This window comes from Lingula anatina, chromosome 2 (genome assembly GCF_051362555.1).
Source record: "Lingula anatina isolate TDL-2025a chromosome 2, LinAna3.0, whole genome shotgun sequence".
NCBI lineage: Eukaryota > Metazoa > Brachiopoda > Lingulata > Lingulida > Lingulidae > Lingula > Lingula anatina.
Genome location: NC_141768.1, coordinates 34,086,603 through 34,112,180, shown reverse-complemented (window position 1 = coordinate 34,112,180; position 25,578 = coordinate 34,086,603). Strand labels below are relative to the sequence as shown.

At 34.4% G+C, this 25,578-nt stretch overlaps 3 protein-coding genes across 9 annotated transcripts in view; 1 reads left to right on the top strand and 2 right to left on the bottom strand.

Moving 5' to 3' along the window:
* Window positions 1–37: 37 nt before the first annotated feature.
* Window positions 38–7,814, bottom strand: LOC106178901 (chitobiosyldiphosphodolichol beta-mannosyltransferase-like). Of its 2 annotated transcripts, none has more exons than XM_087006352.1 (12): window positions 7,376–7,814; window positions 6,456–6,536; window positions 5,834–5,937; window positions 4,245–4,393; window positions 3,887–3,976; window positions 3,614–3,724; window positions 2,981–3,117; window positions 2,610–2,675; window positions 2,121–2,231; window positions 1,420–1,534; window positions 1,076–1,151; window positions 38–701 (listed from the first exon to the last, which is right to left on the bottom strand). In XM_087006352.1, exons 1-12 carry the CDS (start codon window positions 7,683–7,685, stop codon window positions 579–581), a joined length of 1,473 nt encoding a protein of 490 aa, XP_086862478.1. In that variant the 5' UTR covers window positions 7,686–7,814; the 3' UTR covers window positions 38–578. The 2 variants fall into 2 exon arrangements, with proteins under 2 accessions (XP_086862478.1, XP_086862479.1); XM_087006353.1 differs by having other exon boundaries at window positions 7,268–7,412.
* A 195-nt stretch (window positions 7,815–8,009) lies between these two features.
* LOC106161271 (ADP-ribosylation factor-like protein 6-interacting protein 1) lies at window positions 8,010–16,193 on the top strand. 3 transcript variants are annotated; one of them, XM_013538175.2, is made up of 6 exons: window positions 8,010–8,112; window positions 10,652–10,785; window positions 11,561–11,680; window positions 12,596–12,713; window positions 13,201–13,285; window positions 13,689–16,193. In XM_013538175.2, the coding sequence occupies exons 1-6, from the start codon at window positions 8,074–8,076 to the stop codon at window positions 13,808–13,810; spliced, it is 618 nt and encodes a 205-aa protein (XP_013393629.1). In that variant the 5' UTR covers window positions 8,010–8,073; the 3' UTR covers window positions 13,811–16,193. The 3 variants fall into 3 exon arrangements, with proteins under 3 accessions (XP_013393629.1, XP_013393630.1, XP_013393628.1); XM_013538176.2 differs by having other exon boundaries at window positions 8,049–8,085; XM_013538174.3 differs by lacking the exon at window positions 8,010–8,112 and adding an exon at window positions 8,864–10,349.
* LOC106151999 (putative flavin-containing monoamine oxidase A) overlaps window positions 16,192–25,578 on the bottom strand; it is a 30,671-nt gene continuing 21,284 nt past the window's right edge. The window contains exons 1-12 of one of the 4 annotated variants that reach the window (XM_087006349.1): window positions 24,978–25,134; window positions 23,200–23,287; window positions 22,635–22,806; window positions 22,104–22,218; window positions 21,441–21,595; window positions 20,967–21,056; window positions 20,369–20,456; window positions 19,819–19,919; window positions 19,225–19,380; window positions 18,448–18,635; window positions 17,647–17,734; window positions 16,192–17,349 (exon numbers count right to left, since the gene is read on the bottom strand). In XM_087006349.1, coding sequence (XP_086862475.1) covers window positions 17,257–17,349; window positions 17,647–17,734; window positions 18,448–18,635; window positions 19,225–19,380; window positions 19,819–19,919; window positions 20,369–20,456; window positions 20,967–21,056; window positions 21,441–21,595; window positions 22,104–22,218; window positions 22,635–22,790 — 1,230 coding nt within the window. In that variant the 5' untranslated portion in view covers window positions 22,791–22,806; window positions 23,200–23,287; window positions 24,978–25,134 and the 3' untranslated portion in view covers window positions 16,192–17,256. Of the gene's footprint in view, window positions 17,350–17,646; window positions 17,735–18,447; window positions 18,636–19,224; window positions 19,381–19,818; window positions 19,920–20,368; window positions 20,457–20,966; window positions 21,057–21,440; window positions 21,596–22,103; window positions 22,219–22,634; window positions 22,807–23,199; window positions 23,288–23,832; window positions 23,979–24,326; window positions 24,541–24,977; window positions 25,135–25,578 lie in introns of those variants that run through there. The other 3 variants (XM_087006346.1, XM_087006351.1, XM_087006347.1) reach the window with 3 other exon arrangements.

Genomic DNA, 25,578 nt, shown 5'->3' with positions numbered 1-25,578 from the left:
TTACTTGACAGAAAAAAAAACATGCTGATACTATAAATAGTTATATACATTTTATTTGTGCATCTTATATGTGCACAGAAATATCATGGAATCGGATAAACTCCTGAAAATAAACTATATTCTAAAATAAGTGGTTGTATTTCAAGTCCAAGGGCATACTCTTTATTAAGTAAAATAAAAGCTGCAGCTCCATGGAGGAAACTGTTGAACATCACTGAAACTTTTCATCTCATGACAGTCCTACATATAAGATCTTTAAATTGCACAAATATACGCAGCAGCAGCAGCAACTGAAGACATGCTTGGTACTGCTGATACTATATGCAGAAATATACCAGCAAATGGAGAGATGTGAGCAGTTCTATGCAATTGGTTATTGAGTAATGTATGACATCATATTTTAATTATATATTAACCATGGCCATTGAAAAAAAAACACTGACAGTGACAAAGTTAATGTTGCTCAACTTCAAGATCCATATATATTCCTTTTAAGGATAACAATGTTATTAAACCATATAACTGCAAGGCCAGTAACAGTTTTTCTACTGAATTCCAAAAGTTCCAGCAGATATTTGCTATCTGAAAAGAGGCCACACTTGCTCCTTCCATGTTTCACTCCACCTCAATTTCTGGAATTCTCTTAAACATTTGTTGAATCTTTTTAGTTTTGTTGTTTTTGGGAAATCTGCAAGGAGCTCCTGAAAGGTAAACATCATATATTCTCAATATAAAACCAAAGCTGAAATTGATACATTCGCAGGGGCGGATTTAGGCCGTCTTCTGGGTCTTCCGGAAGACGGTCAGATCTTCAAGTTAACATTGATGGGTATCTAATTTTTCTGTCGGAAGACTGTGAAAAAGGGAGGATGAATCAACAAAGATAATTTGGAAGACTGTCAGAAAATATTTCTGGATCCGCCCCTGATTCGGAAGGTAGTTCCATTGTTGTACATACTGATAAACCTTATATGTCTGTACTTGTTTATTATCTAATATTTGTACATATTTATATTTGTAATTAAAAACTACCTATGTAGTGCTGTGAAAAATATTAATGATTTTTTTTCAATACCTGCAACTGTTCAGCAAGTTCCTTCTCATTGTGGAAAATTAATCCATTTTCTTCATGTTTCACCAGCTCATGAAGACTGTTATCAAAAGGAGAAAAATCATGACACATGTATAAAAGAAAAAAATTATCAAGACATGCAACAGAAAGAAAAAAACAGCAGTAATAAACTATTTACATACTAGTTCAAACTAACAATTATCAACTAAGCAATGGAGAGAAAAATGCCAATGACTGAGGTTATCAAATTTGAGAAAAATAACCATATTTAAAGATAGATCCATGCTAAAAATGCATGCTTTATCATAGTCTTCTTTTTTTCTTTTAATGTCACTTAAGTTATTTACCATTTAAAATGAATGGCACAGACAGGTAAGCAACATCCAAACATATCTACAACTTTCATCGGAAGGTCTAGGCCACTGGAAGATGTATGGAGGCACACACCCAAGTCAGCGGATCCTGAAATTACAGTGAAAATCTATAACAAATGAAATGCATTTACTCTTTTCCTCTTTGTACAGCAAGCAAGTGGCTTTCTGAGTGATACACATATAGGTTACTTGCTCCAACAGAACATTGTTCTTTTTGTTGATAAAACCTATGTAAGAATATTTATATATATCACTTGCATTAGACTTGCTCATTGCAGGATGACATAGGTTATAAAAACAGGTGGTATAGATAACATTACTTTGTTTGCCTTCTTTAATTTGATTCTAGGGCTGATACATTTAGTTAGAATGATTCAAAAGCATTTATTGTTTATCAAGTCACCTACAAGACTTGAGAAAGAGATGGGGAATGTAATCAAATTATTTGCCCATCTAATACCAGCAAAATCCAATTAGGCTAATATGGAATGTGAGATATTATAAATTTCCTTTTACATATTCTTTTGCCTTTTTCGGTTAATCAAGAGAAACAAAATGTGCAGACCTTTGCATACTTCACCCCATGAAAAACAATAATAAATAAATTGATCAATAAAATTAAATCCCATATCTGAATTGTTTACCCCATGTCTGAGCATGAGGATACAACTGACCTAGCAGTTTTGGATAGTCTTCTGCAGCCAGCCATGGGGTGCAGATCTTCACATGCTTCAGATTCTTCTCTTCAATCTTGCCTTGATAATATTCTTTCAGTGGTCCCTTTCCTAAAAAACACATTTATTCAATTATTTTAAGTTTTTCAGTTCAAGCACAGGGACTACTGTTGCACTTTGAGGCAAATACAAATGTAAGACCAGGTTTTAGTTCAAACTAACTATAATTCATTCAAGCTTTAAAATAGCTTTCACATCTTCATCCAATTTTTCAAATCATTAGTTTCTTTATTATTCAAATATTTAAAGGAACTTATTTAAAGTGTTTGTGCAAGTATGCATTTCAATATGTTTGACTTTGACTTTTACTTTCTATCTGATCTTGAACTTGTGACCATGTAAAAATATATTTATTTATCTGTATGACTTAGATGGGCTGTATAGCTTGCATTTACACATAATAATTTTTTCAAAGCTTCTATTTATCACCTGTAATTGCACAAATAATATGAGGCAGCCTAAGGTTTCTGTTACTTTGTACTGCTTGGTCATATTCTGAAGAAATAGATATAGTGAAAAGGTAAATATATGAGATAAGATTAATTAATAACATTAGAACTTTGCCAGTTGGCCAAATCTCCCATAATATGACAATTATGAAATATTTTAATATTTTAAAAAACAGTAATATGTTTTAGTTCAGAAAATACCAAATAAAAATATTATGAGGTAAGTAAATCTCTAAAACCCTTCCAAAAATACAAGAAGTTTAACCCAGAAAAGTATAAAACAAATTACACAATTCTTTTAAAAGACCAAGAAAGCATTATTTAATTCACAGAATTAGAGTGCCTACTTACTCTCCAAGGCAGACAATAGAAGTGAGAAGTCTTCATCCTCTGTCCAACTAGTGCTACTGACCAACAAAGCTGGACGGTCATCTTTTTCCAAAATTTCTCCAGTCTCCATTTTTTCCACAAAAACTGACTGTCCATTGCTGTACATCATACCAAAGAACAAAATATACATTTTGGGGTAGAAATAACTACACAGAGGTGAAAAATATAAAAAAATGAAGAAAATAAGAGGTAAAGAAGTTGAAGGTATTTTTTGATTATGAAAACTTATTTCTTTTACACAAGGCAACTGAAGCTGTACGCATATTCATAAGGAAAGCAATCTTTTACAGATTAAATATATAAAATTTGTCAAATGACTTAAATTGGTTACTACTAAAATATATAAGGGTGCTTTGCCAGAGATTTAGATCGATCTAAAGATTAAGATTAAGATCGACCTAACTCCCTGGGGGTTCACGCTAAATTGCAGTCAGCCGAGCGGGCACCATAGTTAATTACCCCCTTACAGCTTTTAGTAGGCGGGACAGACGCTTAAGCCGGCCAAGCTGACAGTAATCTAGTGAGACTCCCCACAGGGATAGATCGATCTAAAAATCTATGGAAATGGGCTGTAAGTGATGCAATATTTTATACCTATCTTTGAAAACATTATACTCATTCTTGAGTTTGCTGAATAATTCATGTTTCTTTTCCTGATCACATTCTTGGAATATCAATGGTGGTCTGTCATACATTGTTACAGCTCTGAAATACACATGAATTCGATCATTCCACTTAAGTTTTACACCATATAAATGGTCAACATCTAAATCAGTGTCCATGCAGAGCAACTGAATGATTATCACAATGATTCACATTAAGTAGGCTTTTTAGTTCTCATCCTTATTGATATCTCCCATACTCTACCTAATATTCCATTTCTCTGCCAGATCTTCTCTCATTGCTTGAGTTACACATATGTTGCTATCTGCTAGACGTCCAAAGAAACCCTCATACCTGGAAGTCAGCACAAGAAAGATATAAACATGACTAGGGCTCCAGAATAACTTTATGACAGGTACACTGGTGGTTGCAAACCCAAAGAATTAAATGGGCACACCAGCACAAATTCAGAAGCATCCTATGTAATGTTGGGACCATCATTATTAATCAATGAGTAATAAACAGGAATGCATAACACTCAGATGTATTTGATTTGCAAATGAACTTATACAAACCCAATTGAGAAGAGATATTACTATCCTTGAACAAAATCATATCTTACCACTTTGAAAACCTCACCAGAGGATGTCTGCTTCCTAAGGTAAGCCCAAGAATGGTGTAGCCATAGTTGTGCCAATCCACTATTAGCCTACTGTCTCTGTACAGACAAACCACCCACAACACTGCCAGAGTAGGGATAGCTGGAGGATTCTGAAAAGATATATGATCACAGAGGTCTGTGAACAGGCCAAGCCAATCATGACCAAAAGATGCATCATTGGATGATAAACTGGTTTCAATCTGAATCTTTTTTCAGCCCAATTTTCGTTTAAATTTAGGTAATACACTAACACGTAATACTACCTGTGATTTTTTGGTCAAATCAAGATTTTGAGCCAAAAACTTGGGAGAAAATATTTTTGCTTTTCTATAGCCCAAGTACTTCTAATTTCAGGAAAGTCACGTCTTACAAGAAAAAAAAAAGACAATGAGCTTCTGTTTACATTAGGCCACACTTTTTTATTTTTATGGATGACATCCTCTGGGGACCCCAAAGTCGGTGCGAGCGGGCGAAAAAAAAAAAAAAAAAACAGTCCAAAAAAAAAAAAAAAAACTGCTTAAGAAAAGTTATGTTTTCAGTACACAGCTGGAAACACTAATTTACCACAGAAACACGTATCAAACTAACAACATGTCTTTATCCATGCTCTCAAAATATTAAAGCATTGTGAAAAGGGCCTACTTCGTAGAAAGGTAAAAAGTCATGAATATATATGCTGCATATTACCAAATCTATTTAAGGTTATTTCATGCATTCTGTTGGTATAGAAACCAATAAAACAAATATCAAATAAATAGCGTGTCTTTATTTGTACTCTCAGAAAATTAAAGCATTGTAAACACTTCACAGAATTGTTAAAAAAATTAAGCAAAGATAGGCCTATGCTTCCTACTACTAAGGTAATTTCGGTCGATGCCATTTTGTCTACTTCGACTCACACGCTAGCAGCCAACTATCGGGTGGCCTGTCCGACCTTCAGTCCACCAAATACCGCGACGCTCTTGTCGACCCTTTTTTCGCTCCAAAAAGAAACTGGTATGTGCTGCTTTGGACAGAATGTAACTGAAATTTTCCGGGCGATGATTGCTGGCCGCGGCCAGCCTTTCGTAAAATTGTAAAAGGGTGATATCTCCATGTCCAATATCAATGGCAAACCAATCCAAAACGACGGCCCCCGTTCTCTTTATGACTTTAATTGTCGTGTATTTTGAAATTAATGCTAGAGATGAAGTTGACGGCAAAACGGCCATATTTCCATGTGGTGATAATACGCATGCGCAGAAAGCTCATTTTCCACACTCGGAACTACTCGGATGTCTCCGCAGTCGACAATGACAGTATGGAGCTTGCGGAATTAGCAGAGAATTGCCGATTGCATTTTCCGGCAAATTCAATAACGATGTTTGCGACAACCGACTTCCTTTGGGGGGGGGGGGGGGGGCAGTTTGGGGGGGGGGGGGGGGGGTTTTTTTTTGAGAACGGACGAAAATCGGTGCGCACGCAGGATGTCATCCATAAAATTAAAAAAGTGTGGCCTTATGTGACATTAGTTACTGGTCATTACTCAACAAGACTCGAAACATATTTACCTGAAGTAAAATATGTGAAGATTTCTTCGTCATCAACACTGTTAAACACAGCACTACAGACTGCCATAGTACTTTAAACATATAGTTCAACAGTTTTGGCAAGTCTGGAAAGGACAAGTTCTTCTGTTTATTTCAATATAAGATAACAGTCCAAGGCTAAAACAAGAAATTCAGATTACCGTGATAATATAAAATAAGAATTCATAGCTGGGCTCACATTATGAATATTATTTACATGTATTTCAGCCAGTCAGCTGGTTTATCCTGTCCAAATCAAAATACAAAACCACATCAGTGATAACTCTGGCACGTAAATCAAGTTTTCCACCCAGAGCAAACTCTTGAACAATCATGTGGACCAAGCAACCTCTGATGTACAGTACAAGATTCTGTGCAGTTACTGGCAGTAGTTTGTTTGTTGACAACAAAAGTGGTTGGCACTTCAGAAGTGTGCAGGATGAGAGGTAAGTAGAACATATGAGAGCCCCGATATACATAGTAGAATTGCTATCTGATCACCATTTAACAGTTACAGGCACCTTAGCATATAAAGTACACATTAGAAAACATATAATAGGAGTGCTAAGTAGCATTTCAGTGCAAAAAAATCATACTAACTTACATCTTAGAAAATGTGGAGTCTCCATCATCTTTCGTATTCTGATGTTTGGGTTTGAAGTCAGATCTTGATGAGGTACAGATTCTAAAAAAAATCAACATATGTCACTTATCACATATACAGTGGATACAAGAATATACAATATATATATCTGACTATCAAAATGTATTTTCAAAGTATATGCATTTCAATAAGAGGGAAATCTGGGTAACAAATTTATTTATTTATCTTATCTTATTTATTTATTTATTTATTTTTTTTTTTTTTTTGTGAATTCCATTTTGGATGAATGTATGGTGATGACTGGGATTTAGTAATTAAAATACTGTATAAAAACCATGACAGCTGCAAACTTATATTAAAAGCAATTGGCTGGTCATACTAAAATGCGCAAAACAGCGCAAAACACTTGAGAAAATGACTATAGCATGTAGCTCTTCCCGACTGTCCAATATGGCAGTCAATCTGAGAATCCATAAACAAATTGTGCTGATTTGTAATGTTGGATCAACTATAGGGGAGACCGGGGTAGTTGCACCCCAGGGTAAGTTAATTGGCCCCCATCAAGTCTCTTTAATAAAGTTACTTTAAAATGCTAAATTATTTAATTTGGACTAACTGCCAATGCTTTCTTAGCACTATTGGATATGGTCACTTTACAAAATGATGTGATCAATTCTTTTAACCCATACTCAGTAGTTACTTTGTCATAAATTGATGGGGAGCCAACTTACCCTGGGATCCAACTATCCCAGGTCTCCCCTATTAATTACGTAAGTCATATATTTTGCTTTCAGATCACCATATTTTCTTACAGTGACAGTTTCCTGTGTTTACTTGTGTCTGGAGTCATTTTCTCTTGTGAATTGTGCTGTATTGCGAAGTTTTGCACATTTAAGTATGACCCCCAATTTGGCAATTACCCCCAAATCCTATGAAATCAACATGAAATTTTTCTTTGGCAAATGAAAGGGCATGGTATTGCATCCTAGGGCTCCGACCTATGTCTCCCGTCACCACTATACATATGCGGTTCTGTCCTGGGTCCATGCTGTTCCAAACGCACATTAACAGAGTTAAAGTGGCCACTCCAACCGCTATACCAAACAGAATCATCAATACAATGAACGTGTCGGATGGAAGAGATGTGGAGCCTGAGATAGAGAGAAATGGAGATAGTAACTTCTCCAGTTTATGTACAAAACTCATGTAGGTCCATTCAAGCATGTCCATGATGCAGACAGAATAGCTTTCACATATACAAACTCTTTTCAAACTGGAACTCCTTTATCGCTGCAAAACACAGTAGTGCACATTTGGCGAATGACCTAGTTTTCAACGTGACGTGACCCATTTCCTCATCAGCGTGTTCTCCGTTATAAGCCTCTTACTCGTAATGCCTACAACACATATATGTTGAGATTTTAATTGAAAATGAGATTATAGCTATTGGTTTTTTTATATTAAAGATATAAGAGAAAATAAGAACATCCATGTAACATTGCTTGTGATCTCTTTTAAAATTAATCAAAAAGTATTTTGCTTTAAATTGTTTTATTAATATGCAGGAAATACTAATGACGAGATTTTGCGTGATCTAAACAAATCAAAAATTTTCAAAATGGATGGAGAGGTTAGTAGTACGTCTGCTGAACAAAAGGTAATTTTACGTTAATATGATTAGAAGTTTTTGAGTTTTATTGATTTTTAAAAAGAACCCAAAGTGTGAAACAGGTAAAGAATGCGTGAAGGCAGGATATATAACGCTTTTGCTCTAATTTGCTATTGACAGTTGAAGGTGACCCCTCCCCTTTATTTTCAATTTAGCTGTCTGCTAATTTTCAGGTATAGTCGGTAAAAAAGACGAGCATTTTTTGTCGTCACTTTCACATGGGCTAGTTTCTTTTATCTTTTTACTTCCAAGCAATTAATTGTGTAATTGTAAAATCGTAATGATGATTTTTAAGTTGGGTGTTGCAGATTTAGTTTGGTTGGAGATTTAGAAATATTAATAATTTCTAATGTTTCCAGTACATAGCCATCAACATGTAGTTCTAGGAAACTACCAGCATTATATCCATGTTTTGGTATTGCTAATTTTATAATTATCCATAGTGAACAGCAATGCTTGCACATTTTACTTTACCTGCCCTCTGTTATTTGCAACCATGGCATGACAAGTTATGTATTGTCCTTTAAAAAGGGACGTTTAAAAAGTCTTTATTCCAACTGGTCTTACATAGAATACAGTACTTTCTTCACGTCAGATCACTGGTGTCTCCCTCCCGAATTATGCACCAAAGGCTTTTTCGTGACACAAAACACCAGCTATACATATATTCATCACATCTCTTTACATACTATAGTTACTTATACTAAGGTACAGTTTGCTATTACATATTATGATTACTATTAACATATACATGTGAATACTCTTTTACATATTTATCACATTGTTGAAAAAAATATGGTTACAAATTGAAGGAAAAAGATAAGTGGATAGAGAATTAACATACTGTATATAAAGATCAAATACAGGTTTGTGGTAGAAAAAAAATTTTTTGGCCACAGTCACTGTCACTATTTACACCTTAAGTACACTGTATGCAACTTTTGTAGGTCCAAATTTGCATTTATTGATAGTCCACATGGTTCTTGTATTTTGCAACCCTTTTCCACTATATGTACATGCTAGCAAATGGAATCATAGAAGGACATAAGCATGAATGTAATTTGATACCATGGTGAATTACAGCTGAAAACCTTTGCTAAATAATGGTAAATGCTTTTAAGATGTGGACTCATAACATAATTTCAGAATATGTGATGCCACAATCAGTTAGGTACTCCAATGTAAACTGCATTGGCTACATTTTGTGATTAAATTAATTATTGACTCCTCTTCATTACTTGGTTAAGCCACACTGACCATAGTTTTTAGTCAGTATGTAATTTAAGAACATTATTAGTCAGTATGTAATTTCAGAATATCATGCAATTTGTGTTCTCAGATGTTCTGTACCTAGACTATCACTAACAAGATTATAGAAGATGCCTGTGTCAATATAGGTTAATTACACACATATGGTTTTCATTTAGTTGTCTGGGCAAAAAAATCTACCCCATTTAAAGTGGAAAGTAGAAGTCTTGTTGCTCTGCATATTGCAGTGTTATCTTCCTCTCAAGCCCAAATCAGTGATTTATCATTTGGTTATTTGAACATGTCCTTAAATCAGTAACATTACTATCTATGTGTATTACATGTATCTATAGCATACTATAACATTTCAGATGTTCAGTTATTGATAAATATTGATCAATTCACCATCATGATCTTCTTCTTCACCAACTTTTGTTTTCTGAAATGAATCATAGGCCATTAAAAGCTCAGCCATCAGAGTATGCAATAAGTGAATTTTGTTGTTTTGAAGTAATAGGATTGATGTTACACTTATTGTATGACTTTTATAAAGCATACCTCTTATACTGTTCTGAATAGATATGGCAATAATTCTGTGTTCTGTAAGCTTCCATAACAGTTTGCAATATGAAGTTTTAAGGTCCCTTGGTACTTGTGCTATATGTATTTTTCAACCAAGTAACAAAAGAGATTTAGAGCTGCATGATAAGTAAGGGCCCCAGTAAGAGATAAACACTTGTCTCGAGTTACAAGTAGTGAGGTTCATTTCACATTGATATCTTAGGAATAGTCTTGTAGCACTGTTGGTAGATAGGAATAGGGGAAAACAGTAGGGTACAATATCAGCATGAATGTGGCTTAGTGTAAAAAGCTCAATGAGCCTAGTGCTCAGTAGGTATCTTTTGGTGGAGATGATGTTTTATATCAAGAACAAGAGGAAAGTTGATTTCAAAGAGGTTTTAGAACATCCAGTCATGGTAAATTTCAATTAATTATCTTTTTAGTTTGCCTCTCCACTCTTTATTTTCAGCAGACATCCAAGTTTTTATTTCCCTTGATTTGGAAATGTTTGATTTGTTTGCATTTACAAGCAAGACACGAGACAAAACTAATTTAGTCAATATAGATACAAGAGAAAAGGCATATTTTGCTGACTTCTGGTTTTGGAATGTATTTTTTACAAATAAGTATGCAAAAACATATTTTAGCAATGTTCATTTTCTTGTACATTTCAGAACAGATTTTAGCAATGTTCTTTTGTCTTCTATTTACATTTCAGAACAGAGAGCTGGATCAGTTGAAAACTGACTTGGAAGGCTGGAGAGAAGTTGTGCTTCCAATGAATAAGATTTTACATTGGGAAAAGCCACACTACCCAGCTGTAATTGTTGGCCTTATCTCCTTTGTATTTTTGTAAGTATTAGAATTTAGAAAGCGTGTGCAAGTGAAGCAGGAATAAATTGCATTATCTGGATATTTGATGGCATCCCGCAAGGAGTTAGACTTCTGCCTTAATGGTACCTATCAAAATTAATAGAGCATGTTTATGTGGAAAAAAAGAAATGAAATATTTGTGAGACTAGAATAGATTGCATTATCTGGCTATTAGATTGTAAATATAAATTATGATTTTAAGTGTGAATGTGTTGCTCTCTGCCTTTATGTGATAAGGTCTTTGCTATTAATCTTTTAAATGATGATTTAGCACTTGAAAACAAGTGAATGTGTTCATTTAAAGGGAAATGAATAGAAAGCAACTCATTTTGTTTAGTGAAACTGATATTTTACATTCATCAGTCTGTACCATAAACCTTTCAGCTTATTAGCCATTTGTACCACTAGTTTTCTTAAATCTACTGGTTGGGATTGAGTTCACTGGGCTAAATAAAAATTCAATAATACTGGACATTTTCCACTATTCTCTTAGTAAAAATAACAAGACTTTGATTTTGGCAAACATTTTTATTTGAGATTTAGAATCAGCGTGCAAATATTACATTTCAGAAAAATAAATTGAATCAAAAGCTCTTTTGAAAACTTATAGAAAAATTCTAATGTCCATATCAGGGTACTAAATTCACACATTTTGAAAAATTTACTGGTCCAAACTAAATTCAACTGGCTGCAGGCATAGGACCAGCAGCTAACATTGCAGACTGCATCTATTTTGAACACTTTTATGTTTTAGGCTGATATGGTACTTTGAGCCTTCAGTGCTGACAACCATCTCCCTGTTGGGTTTAACCATCTGCCTCATAGATTTTTTGGTGCCTACTGTAGCCTCCAGTGTTTTTACTAGTGAGCACTGGTAAGTTGATTATGTATGTGTTGTGTTACAGGTTTTTAGCAGATTATATCCTTAACACGTAACCCTTTAAATTCCATAGAGTTTTTATGTCATTTGGAATTTATAAATCATCTGGTTAGTATTCTGTGTGTGTAATATTGTGAAAGTGCTGTTCTGCTTAGTTTGACATTTTGAAATTGATGTACACGTGAAACTTAGTACACCTTTGGCAAAAATGTGCATGTGGGATGCCAAGTTTGATTTGGGACTTGGGGCTAAAGTAATACCACTGTAAAATCGAGATATTATGCCTGGAGAAAAAAATGCACATATTATATAATTTATATGAATTATATATATATATCTAACCGAAATAAAACATTTCACTGCCGTACATTTAATGGATCTGTATTCACCTTATGTTTTAGATCATTAAATTGGCTCATGTTTTACATTTGAGCATCTGACTCAGTTTAAGCTTTAATGTCATAGGTATGTTTGGGTTATATCCACAGTGTGGAGATGAGTAAGACTTGTGAAAGCAATTTATTTTAGATCAAGCACTATGATTAAGAAAGTTGCCTTAAGTATTTTAACAGCTTTATATACTTTTAGAAATGATCTTATGTCTACCTACACATGCACTTTTCCGTTAGGAGTACTAGCACTTAAAGGATATATATATATATATATATATATATATATATATATATTTTGTTTTAAATTGATTCTTAGAGCAAATGAGTTATGTTTCCCAGGAAAATTCACCCTTACCTAGTGATGTGTACTGTATATGTAAATTCATTAGATATTCAATATGGACAAATTTGCTTTTAAATTGTACCTCACAGTGTGAAATTATCCTTTCTTTTCTTTTTTCCCCTTTGAACAGAAATGTATTTATATTAAAAAATGTAATTGGCTGTCAACTTTCAGGACTGTCCTTCAGGAGCAGCAGTATGAGCAGATTTGTCTGAGAATTCTTAATGCCAAACATCATTTGATGGATATGAAAAACACACTTAACAATTTAAAAAGCGAGAAGCCTGCTCTGGTAAGTAATAATGATTATACAATCAGCTTTTTCCCTATGGGTCTTATTGGAATATATTTTGCCTAAAAATAAAGCATTTTATTTCATTATTTTGACTTTGAAATTTATTTGAAAAAATGTCTATATAGATGTTGGTGAAGTTTAAAATAATGGTATTACCTATTAAGCTAATAACAATTTGGAAATGAAAATTCAAATGCTGTCAGTATCACAATTGTACATGTTCATTAAAAGTACACAAAAAACTCAGCACCATTTACACATTAAATACTTGCATTAACGATATTTAATTGGTGATCAACATTCTCAGTAGTTACCTATGGCAGTTACTGTACACACTGTAATAGATTGAAGACTCCAATATGTTTTTATTGTACGTTTTGGAAGTGCTGTTATACAGTTTTAACTGTATTTAAAAATGTATTTTACAATGTTACTTATTTTTTGATGTACTAGTATTTATGTGTGCATTTGCTGTCATTTCCAGTATTTTGTCTTGGTAATGGGATTCCTGACCATGATGGCATGGCTGGGCAATCTGATGGACAATCTCTTACTGACTTATCTCCTAGGTTAGTCCACTTTGAATACGTAATAAAATCACTATACTGTCATTACAGGGATTGTTTTTCCAAATTTGAGTACACCCAAGCATGTAACTTTATTGCCTCCAACAGGAATAAGATATAAATTAAAATATACATTAAACAGCCAGTCACCGGTACCAGCATGCCTCATATTTTAAAGATTCTTTATAGAACATTATATATCAATCACCAGGTGGTTCAGTAGTTTCCTTTTCAACGTCTAAACATGTAAATCCAACTTGATAATGTTATCGTTTGATGTACCAGCCACTATCATACCTAAAGTTGCTTGCTGTATCATATATTATGACTTGCACTGTCAAGTTAAGTAGACTGAAAATTGCTTTCAAAGGGACACAATATGAATGTAGTCTTTTTTGCGTTTCAGTGTGTTTCATTGTGCTCCTGCCTGGCATCCGTAGCCAGGGAGCACTACAACGCTACATCAGCTGGTTACAGACCAAACTGAAAGATGTTCTTGCAGGAAAGCCTAAAGCCAAGAAGAATTAGTGCAAGCAGCGGCTAATCTTGCTTAATAAAATGTGTGCTATTTGTGCCTTAGTTAAAGATAGGCTCAACCTTCAAGAAATCGAACGAACTTTCAAGAAAATGACAAAAAAACAGAAGTACACATTTTATTCGCTGTTTTTCCCCCGTCATGTCCATCGTAAACACTCTTTGTTGTCAAATAGAGCATCTGATACAAAGTATCAAACACGGCATTCACTTGCTTGTTTACGATGCGTTCAGTACAATTTGTTTACACTGACAAGTCAAGGTCAGAAATGCACAATTTTATCTGTCTAATTACGCAGTTTAAATTTTGTTTATTGAATTTGCTTTAATCTGCATGGTCATTTTCTCAACATTTGTATAAGTTGTGAAATATTTCTCATTGGAAAATAACCCAGCTTTCCAATTACAATTGAGTGACATCAGGACTACTTTCTGTTTTTCGTTGAGATAGTGAAGGCATTAGTGTTATGGCTTGCTACACATTTAAAGCTTTCTATCTCAATTTCTATGCAACCGTTTGCCAATGGACTGAAATTTACAACACTTATGCTTTATATAATATCGCATAATATTTGAGAGCTTTTTCTTCAATACCCATTCAAATATGAAAATGAGCCATTTGCTGTCCATTTCTTGAAGGGCGAGCCTATATCTTTTCAAGCACTGCATAGATGTTTTATATATGAACCAAACCATATAGATGCAGATTCTCCACATCTTAGTCTGAATACAGTGTTTAAATGCTGTATGTACAGCACATGTACAAACATTACCCTTTCTGCACAGAGTGAAATGCTGCATTCAGATAGATATTTAAAACTTTGACTGGTCTGCTACTTGTTCAAATGTCAATTAAGCAATTGCCATTAAGCAACTTTTCAGTTATGTTCATGTAGTAGAATGGATATTGATGTAGTAACAATGTAAGCACTAAATATGAGTGTGTCGAGTGTTGATGTTGTCATTCAAACTAAACCATTTCATGTATAGGGGAGATCCTGTATCATGTTTTTATATTGTTTTGGTCCCCACAGTGTGTGTGAAATGTTTAGTGTTGTAGAAAAAGCTCTGTTTGAATTAACAGAGCATCTCATAAATTTAGTCAGTACCATCTTATTGTTACCTGCTAGTTTTTAATACATAAATACCAGTGATATTACAGTGGACACTTAAAATGAGTTGTTTCCTTAATTTTTATCATTTTGTCTTTTTATTTTGTTAAGTTGCAGTGATGTAACTTTAAAAAGCTGAATTGTAATTAATTTATTTATCCACTTCACTTGCAAGGCAACTGAACCTGGATTGAGGTTTTTTAAACGAAGACAGTGACTATGTGTGTGAAGGAGTCTTCTCCGAAGTGAGTGTTTGTTCAGGACACCTCACTAGCTTGTAAGATCTGGTTTGTCAACTACAATAACAAGGTGAATATGTTTTACAGTGCATTTTTGAAGGTTAAATGGGTATATGTGCCACACAATCTCAGCAGACAGAGTGATACAATTTAAATGGACCACAAAATCTGCCTATGCAGCAGAGGGTAAACATTAAGGTACATACCCAAAATAATTAGATGCATTATTTTTTACTGCCTGTCCATGTGAAAGTTGGTCTCATTTTTTTAATTGGTTTCCTTCAAACCACATCAGTTTGTTGAGTTTCACTTTTTTATATCAGTCTAGATTTCTGTTGTAAATATTGTTGGCTCTATTGTAATGTTTTATGCACTTAATGGCACCATTTGTCATATTCACATATCACTATGATGTATATGTAACACTTTCATTTATGTTAATTTTTCATTGGCCATGTTCTGTATTGTAATTTTTTTGGGAGTGAAATGTATGAGAAAGTATATCCATTCTTTAAACATATAAAGTGTGAAAATATCTCTATGCTTTGTAGTATATTGATGTGTGTATAAAATATACTTGGTTAATACTTAACTAGGGTTTGTAGTAACCATAAGCCATTTAAGAGTTTTCTTCAAGGACAAAATGTTAGGGGATGAAATGTGTATTATGAAACAGCATTTTTAAACTGATTCATAGAAATTATAATGGCTACATGCTTCTGATTTTTAATTTATTTAGTAAAATGGATCAATAATCTTTGGTCTGGGTTCCGAATAATAATTCTATAAATAAAATCATGCATTTTTTTTTTCGGCAAACCCACTTTTTTCATGCTGCTGCAGTATTAGGAAAGAAATAGCTAATGGGAGCTTAACGAGTTGATGTTTGCAGTACATTTTCCAAACTAATTTCCAAAAGTTCATGGAAGTTGTTAAGACAGAATGAACAGGTGGTGCTTCAATGTGCAAATCTTGTTGCATCAAATGTTTGTGCTTTATATACAAATAAAATACATTAGTAACCTTGAGGTTTGTCACGTGTTATTTGGCGTGCTTTGTTTGCTTTTATTCAAAATATTAAAGCAATGTAACATTTGATGTCCGTTAATTAATAAGGTCTTGAGAAAAATCCTTATTTAAAAAATAAAAAGATGCTCGTATTTACTTGAGTGATCTTTCAAAAATTATTCACCAGGACTTGATAATAAACATTTTTAAAAGTCTGATTGAAATCCTTTATCCAAATATATACATATATAAAAGGCAAAATTAAAAAAAAAAACTTTCATAGGTATTATGTTCTTAAATATTCTTTACCAATGATAAGCTTCAATTGACATTGTGCAAAACTGCATAAATGAGCTCCTTTAAAAGATACATAAAAAATACATCTGTACTAATGTGTAAAAGTTCACCAAATGAAACCTCTCATTCTAATAAAAAGAATGCAACGCGTAGCATTAACTACTTGTGAATCACATAAATTTCTTACTACTGCAACATTAACGTTATAACAAACTCCATAAGTGTTACTGGAACCTTAGTATCACAGAGAGAAACTGAGGTGGGATACCTACTAGTTTACCATTACACCAATACAGGTTATTTATATTATCACCACGGTCATTATAAATTCACAGACATTTCCTTTGAAAATCTATGGCTTTCAAACAATGAGTCTACAATATCACGTACAGGTCTGTTGTACACTATACTAGTCAATTACAGATTCAGGGGTCTTCAAGATCCCCCACCACCTCCCTCCGCTGACTTTTCGCCCTTTTTGATCAAAAGTTCTCAGCAACTAATTATATAAATGTAAATTACAGTAATTACTCGGTCTTTTTAATGGGGGAAAATTGTGAATTTTATATCGATTAGAGGATTCATATCGAGGGTTAGCAATGAAATTAAAAGGCAAGCTAGTCTATAGTTCTATTCTATTCAGTAAAAGCAACAAATGCAATAAAGAAATATAATTTTTATGATTATAAAATTATATATCTGAAAGTTTGATAATTTTTGCCCATTCAAAAGATTACCAGAGTAATTACTGGATTTATGCTGTACAAGTAAGCACCATCAATGTTTAATCATTTTTCTTCTGTGCAGAATCTGGACAGTATGCAGTCTGTTTTAGTTCTTCTTGGGTTACTGTTTGGGGCCTCAGGTGATGGAGAACCTAATAAATGTTGATAATTTTAAAACTGAGTTAATCAATAAAATATGAACAAATTATATTAATTTACCAATCAATAATAAGTAAACAAAAATCAATTAATAAATCTGAATTACTAAAATAACTTTCAACATTTCGCTAATCACAACCAATCTTCTAAAAACTGATACTTCAAAGATAATTAAATTGTAAACCTGATAAATAACATTTCTTGTTGCTTGAAAGATAGAAATGAAGCAGACATGAAATCGCTAACAAAATCCTGACATACACTTAAAAGGTTGATATATCTATTCGTACCTCAATGGCAGTTCTAATTCCTGCTTGCACAGCACCGCTCAAATAAGAACACCAAGCTGTGGCTGACTCTGTCCCTCCAAAGTGGATTCTTTAAAAAAATAGTTTTAAAATAAATAGGAAGGCATTGAAGTAATTGCAACCTCCGTTCACCATTGTTGATCTGGCTCAAAATGCAGTTGAAGTCAATTTTTTGCCACAAAACCTGACCAAATGCCACCATATAGTTTCAAAAAGCATAACTTAAAGACATGCCTGAGGGCATTGCTTCAGATTTTCCAAAATTTATATTTGAATGGAGATTTTTTGCTTCTTATAATTATATATATATACTCCTGTCATTTTTGGCAACTTATTTCAATAACTGATCTGCTGCGTGTGTAGCATTTCTACAGTAACATCATTTAGGGGACTTTAATGTCTGAAAGGATGGATAGGTACCGATAAGTCATATTTATGACCAAGGTGCAGTTTTAAAGCACTAATTGAATATCAAATTTGGTTTATCCCTTCTCATTTTAGCTTCATTTGAGTCATTTCAGAAACTAGTAGAAGTGGTTTATCTGCATTACAGGGTTTCCCCACTCAATGTAACTTTAAGATCAATTAAATGGAATTTACATTCAGTAAGGGTTATAATTTTTAAAAGAAAAAATTTTTTTCAGTAAAGCTGTTTACTCAGTCAGCTATAGTGCATATGCATATCAGTAATTTAGATCTAACATAGCAAAAGGTCACTTTAACTTGTATATAATGCATATATGCATGAAAATCCACCTTTTAATCAAACAACATATTGCAAACCTTTTAAATGGTTTCCTTAGTCCAGCAGCATAGTAGGCCATGCATCCAGTGCCCCCTATACACCCAGGTCCACCCAAAGTGTAAGGCTCCTCTCCCCAGTTCTTCTCTACATAGTCCAGGCATTCCTCAGCTTGGGGACCTAAGAACTCTGCAATGGCAGACAGCACTGCAGCCTTCCTCTTTGATGCCTGATAGAAATGTGGACAATCTTTACAAATAGTAAACTTCACGTGTTTTAAAAGTAGATACATAGGTCGCATTCAGAACAGATGATCCTCAGATCTACTGGTCCGCAGGTCTAATATGGCAGACCCTACGGGTGCATGAAAGTAAGACAGCCTAATCCTTTAATGGTCTCTCCGCTTCCACATGGATTAAATTTCAGCCTCGAGGTTTAATGCATTGCTAGGCCCTGTAGACCAGTAGATCCGAGGATCATCTGTTGTGAATGCGACCATACATGTGTTGGTAACATAAGTTTCAATAACAGATGGCATTATTAGACATTGCAAATATGGAGGCCATTGCCAGATTTGCAACAGACTTGAAGAAAGAAGGGCAGCAATCCACTGCCTGCCACAAAGTCACCTGCTGGATATGCAAAAAAAATATGAAATATATATTGAAGTCGGCTACTATTTGTGTATTTTTAACTTTAAAGTTTTTTTCATCTGCATTTTCCAAAGGTCAAATATATTCTATACATCCATTTTTCCTTTTGCTTTACAGTTTGTTTTGAAAGTACCAGTGACATTAGTATATAATTTTATTACTAACTTCTTGAGAACTCCACTTCACTGCATGTTTTGCTGCTACAAAACCAACCAGAGCTGGGTTCCCATTTGGTGAAGTTGCATCAAGCACTCCCAAGAGGAGGTCAGTTTTGCCACTACTGACTATTTCCCCAGAGAATCCTTCATCACGCCAAAATGCCTAATAAAAACAAAACAAATAATTTTACCTACTTTTACAGAATGTTTATATACATGTATAGATGCATTTTACCAAATATTTTGAAGTATACAGACTGAAAAAAGGCTAAAGAAGATCACATACACTGTGTTGTGTTAAAACAAGCAGATAAATTATTATGGAATGGTTATGTCTGTGTCTTGTCTCTTTGTAATCTGAAGCAGTTTCAATTTATCAATTTCCATTGTAATCTGATGCAGATTAAATTTTTAATTTCTATGTCTGAATTTCCATTTCCATTTCTTAATGATTTCTGTGCACAAGCATGACCTTACTAATCTAATTTTTCAACACTAAACTTGGAAAAAAGTGATGGTTGTAATTCTGTGTATTCTTAAGGCACTCAACAGCACTAGCTGCAACACTTTTAAATCTATCTTTAATTAAAAAACAACGTACAGTTTGATAAGTAATTATGAACTTCACAATATATCCAGCTGGCATTCTCTTAAACAGTTCCAATTTTTCAGCAGGCAAACATGGATTGAACTGCATAGAGGCTGTAATAAAAATGGGTTTCATTTAAGTAACTTACTAAAAGAAAGGAAAATTTAATTTAATTCAAGGACCAGTTATTATATACTATCAAGTAACACGATGGCGCAACTTTCAAAACACATTTATTACATTTGAAATACTCTTGTCAGAAAAAATTCACAGTATGAAAAAAAGACATTACCCGTTATGTCAAAAATAGTTTGATTTGGAAAAAAACAACTGAGAGAGATTTAGTACAGAAATAAGTGAAAACAAAACAAGCGCTTTTGCAAGAGTTGGTCCATATAATTCAAATTTCTCTCATTTAATGAAACTATCATTTGCTAAACGCACCTATCTCAAATACATGCTAGCCATAATATGCTAAGCATTTAAACTGATAAATATTAAGAGCCATACTACCATTTCTACATGTCCCCAATAGATGAATCTTTATACCGGTATACATCACCTGTTTGTTGAGGCATTGTTGTAAAAATTGCTCTGGAGCACTTGAAAACATCCCCCTTAGTTGTGGTTATATGTACTTGTGTGTCATCCTTCAAAAGAGACAAATAAAAATATATTTAGATACATCATCTTTTCAGTAAGAGGTGTAGCAAACAAAACTTCTAAAATTGTTAAGTTTCAAATACTTACATATCTACTCTTAGACCCCATTTCCAGAGATTAGATCGATCTACTTTAGATCAACCTAACTCCCTGGGGGTTCACGCTAAATAGCTGTCAGCTGGGCAGACACGAAAGTTAATTACCCCCTTACAGCTTGTAGTAGGCGGGACGGACATTTAAGCTGGATTATCTAACAGTAATCTAGTGAGACTCATCGCGGGGATGGATCGATCTAAAAGCTCTAGGAATACAGCCTTAGGTACACACAGACTTTACTTACAGATAACAACTTTCGAATTAAAAATATTGCTGGGCAAATATTTCCTTGTAAACCAAAAACTTTACATTTTACTGGATGTAAAAATGTTGTGGTTAATGTGTAGGAATAAGAGAGAAGTTTTAGGCTGATTACTCTTTTTACAGCATTATCTACTTACCTGAGTAACTGTCATAACAGGGTGATTCAGGAAAATGTTTTGTTTCCCAATTTTTTCAGCTAACAAACTGGAAATTTGTTGAGTTCCTCCCTAAAAGAGAAAAAAAAAACATGAAATTTTCATAAACTGCTTATATCGATTTTTTCAAGAAATCATTTATAATGATAAAATGAATAAAAAATATTAAACGAGAAGCACCCTCCTTAAAATATAGACAATACAATGAATCATGAAATCTGAACCACTTAAGCCCTAAATTAAATGCCATAAAAGAAGATTATATTTCTTACATCTTACTTCTAATATTTCTTGGTAAGTAAATTTCCAAGCTACATGTGTAGCTTTATGTATTTTAAGTAAAAATGTTCAGACTTGCTTTGAATAATCATAGCAGCATTTTGAAGATAGGACGTATATTTAGTCTGGTTTGGCTGGTGAAAGTTTAAGAATCACTAACCCCTGATTGCTCAGTACCTTAACTTTGAATTCCTGTCCACTTTGAGAAGAATCGAAGACAGCTCCAGTTCCTCCAGCAGCGTTGGTTTGGGCAAGAAGAAACAACAGAGACATCTGAGAGCAGTCAGCACCACCCAGTATAAGAAATAAACAATCTGCAGCTTCTTTAGCACCTGATAAAAGAAAAAAAATCCATGGTAACTTCAGAATAATTAACAAAATATCCAAGAATAATTATAACATTCATTAATGTCGATTCTTCTATTTCCATAATCCCCATTTGCTACTGCAAAAAAATAAACCCTATTTTTAGTTGTATGGACAATAACAAAGGAATTGAAAATGCCAAAAAAAAAATAATAAGTACTTTTAGCACCTTAAAAAATTATTTCACAAGGTAGATAATCAATGTTCTGTGGCACTGAGACTGAACTACTAGTACAAGTATTTATGTATAGATGGGTAGTGTGGTGAAACAGAATAATGGAAGGGTTTCCAGAATAAAATGTTTTTGCCAGCTGTCTTTTATCATAAAAGATATCACTAATTTGACCTCAGTCTTAGAACAGACTACCTGGAATATTAAAATTTAGTTATCACCAACATCTTCAGTTGTGTCTATATATGTGCTACATGTACATAAGTGAAGCAAAAGTGCAAAAAATAGCCAATATATCATACCTGCTGTCCAACATTGCTGCTGCATAAATTCTTCCACAGTTATACTGTCCCATTTTTCTGCATATTGACACTGATATGGGTCTTCAATTGGAACTTGAGAGCTCATACTATCTATCTAAAATACCCGTATACAAAAGTTTATAAGTAGGCGTACTAGTAAATATACTGTAACACAAATGTGACTTCACACATGTACATTTAGGCTCAACCACATTTTGAGACAAAAGAATTACAAACTAGTAAAATGTTCTGACACAATACCCGTATACAAAAGTTTATAAGTAGGCGTACTAGTAAATATACTGTAACACAAATGTGACTTCACACATGTACATTTAGGCTCAACCACATTTTGAGACAAAAGAATTACAAACTAGTAAAATGTTCTGACACAATTTGAAACATTAAAAGTTGCCTAGTGTTTAGGAAAAATATGATAAATTAATGTCTGTGTGTTTGTTCCTGTGTGCTTGTGTGTGTAGATCTGTGTCCACTGTGTAAAACTCAAATATAAAGAACTCCTTGTGTTACCTTTCTCATCAAGAAATAAAGATCTATTAATACCCAAAAGGGTAGAGCTGGAATGCTTGTGAATGTCCTAATTTTGTTGTCTCCCAGCTTCATGTACTTCTTTCCTTTGTCGTACTGACTATACACCTCAAGACCCAGCTCTTGTATCAGTGCCATTATGTGCGTCTGAGAGCTAGAAAAAAGTACTTATACAAGATCACACTATTAAATGGTTCGCGTAGTAGCAGTAATGCTCTATAGTGTCATTTTAGACAAAAAAATGACGCCTTGTTACAACACTCACTCAAAAAGCAAAAGTCATGTTGCTTTTAATCAAAACACAATAATATGTTTGGTCAATTTTATTAAATTATTTTTAAATGTTATACTGACCAAATGTTGATCATGTTTTTGCATATTATCATTGCCTATTGCAATGTAGGAATAAAAATTTCTTAGATTCATTGACCAATCAGTATATCAGCCATATCTGAATGAATTATGCCAGTTCAAATATAATATAATATAATATAATATAATATAATATAATATAATTTAATATAATATAAATTATTTTACCACATACCTTCCTACCCACTGTCCACCAAGATCCCACACATCTTCTCCTCCTGCTGCTTTTAATGTTGTTGTTAAAGTGCGACCACCAACTCTATCTAACATATAGATATATAGCCAAAAAATTAATATCAAATTTAAAATGGATTTGTAAGACAATTAATCCAATTTTAAAGCACATCTTCCTTGTACATGAAATCTTCTCTTAAATTCTAAAAAATATTGATATCAGACAACTTTTAATTAATTTTAAATATTCTTATAAAAAATACTGTTATTTGTCATGCTTAATAAGTATTTTTTCTAAAACTGCTAGAAGTGCACGTGTACTGACACTGACACAATATCCGAGGATTATCCAACATATATTTCAAGTTTCTTATTTTGAATGCTTTGTTGACTGGTTTCTATTATACTCTGTTGAGAATTGAAGGATGGATAAATACTAGTATGTCAATTCTGACCAGAAAAATTAAGAAGGTGCAGTTTTTACTAGCTATATATTTTGGCTGAACAAGGAAATGATTGGGTAACTTCAAATGAATCCTGATACTTAATATACATTTTTCTTTTTTCCAATGTAAAGCCAAGAATTAAGTACATTGCACAGAGGAATTAATTACACCTGAGTGGTTATACGTACGTTATCTATATCTTGGCTCCCTTTGCCTAAATATGGCAATAAGACTGGTAAGATTCAAGGTATGACCCAGTACAGGGAGTATGAGCCCAACATTTTGTAAGCCTTTTATAGTAAGTTTACGGAAATGGCAACTCGCCTAACAGGCCATCCACTCAACGTACATGTACGCCTGTAGCCTACTAGTAGGCTACACATGCCTACATGTACTTGGGAATAGGAAGTTCACCCCCTTGTATGAGTATAGGGGAGACCGGGGCTAGTTGGACCCTTGGTGGGGGGGGGGGGGGGCAACTTTCCCCGGAATCGAACTAGCCCCGGTCTCCCCTGTGCCTGCAACTTTTGGCCTTCCGATGTTACATGCTACCGTAGGTACCCGTACCGCAGGTACCAGCACATAACATGATGTAACTGTAAGACCGAAAACAGTGGTAACTCCTTACAGTCCTTAGCACCTGTATAGCCCCCTACATCGTCACTCGCAAATTTAGACTCACCAATTGCTTCCAGCACTGCTACTCGAAGACTTGGGTCTCTCTTGATCAGTTCATACGCTGCACTAAGCCCTGACAACCCTGCCCCTACAACAACTACGTCCACGTCGACTGACGCCGGACTTGCCATCTTTTCATCCGCTCCAGCATTTGAGTTCATGTTAGCCAGCCAAATTCCCAATTGTTAATCGTAAAATATAGCCACGCACTATTATGTGGCCTTAACGTCAGCGTCACGTTTTACTATTGATCGCCAATAACAAGAAGAACTGAGAATCACGCCACTTACCGAGTAAACAATATAGGCCTACTAGTTATCACATGATGGTGTGTAACAGTCTCGAATCTAGGCTATCGTTTTTTTTCCTCGCAGGAGCCGAGGGAGGTAACTCCCCCCCCCCCCCCCCCCCCACACACACACACACAGGCGCGCGTGCAATTTTTTTTAAACCACGCCAGTTGTAAAACAGGGAAAAGAGGAACTATGGAGCCCTGCCTGCCTGCCATCTTCTTCTAGCAAATGAAAGTAGTTCGATATTTAAACAAATTTAAAAAGTAACTAAAAATAAAATCACACCCGGTTCTTTATCCTTTCGTTATCCTTTCTCTTTGCAAAATTAAAGCTACCAAAAAAAAAAAAAAAAAAAAACTGACCAACTCCACATAAATGTTTATCGCAAAATTTGTATTATCACTTCGTCTGTTAAACAATGAATGAAAGTTTCTTCAAAGTTCATTGTGGATCAGTGTGCATCGTGGATCTGTGTTAAGCCTCGGTCACAACCGGCTGTACGGGCTCTTACGGGCTGTTTGCGTCCAAATATGCGCAGAATCTCACGTCCCACGCAAGGCCTTCTTACGCAATTTCGAGTTCGCAGACAGTCCTTAAGCACGTACGGAGAATGTTTGGACATGTCCAAAAGATTCTACGAATAGCCTGCGAACAGCGAGGCCGCAAGCGTAACTCTCCCCTCGCTCGAAGTTAGCAAGGGCGACTCGCGTTGTGCAAGACGCACGCCGCAAGCAATCAGAGGAACAGGTGCCCTTTGCGTGTTGAGTAAGGCGCACGCCCTCACAACTAACGAACAAAGTCGAGAAAACACCGGGAATGCGTCGCACGTGCATCATCCACACGCCTGGTGTATAAAAGGCGTGCTCACAACGCACGCTCATGTCGTTACAATGATCGAACGTCGACTGTGTACCGTGTACAACAATTTTCAAAAATTTCAAATTTTTGCTCAATCAAGTTTCT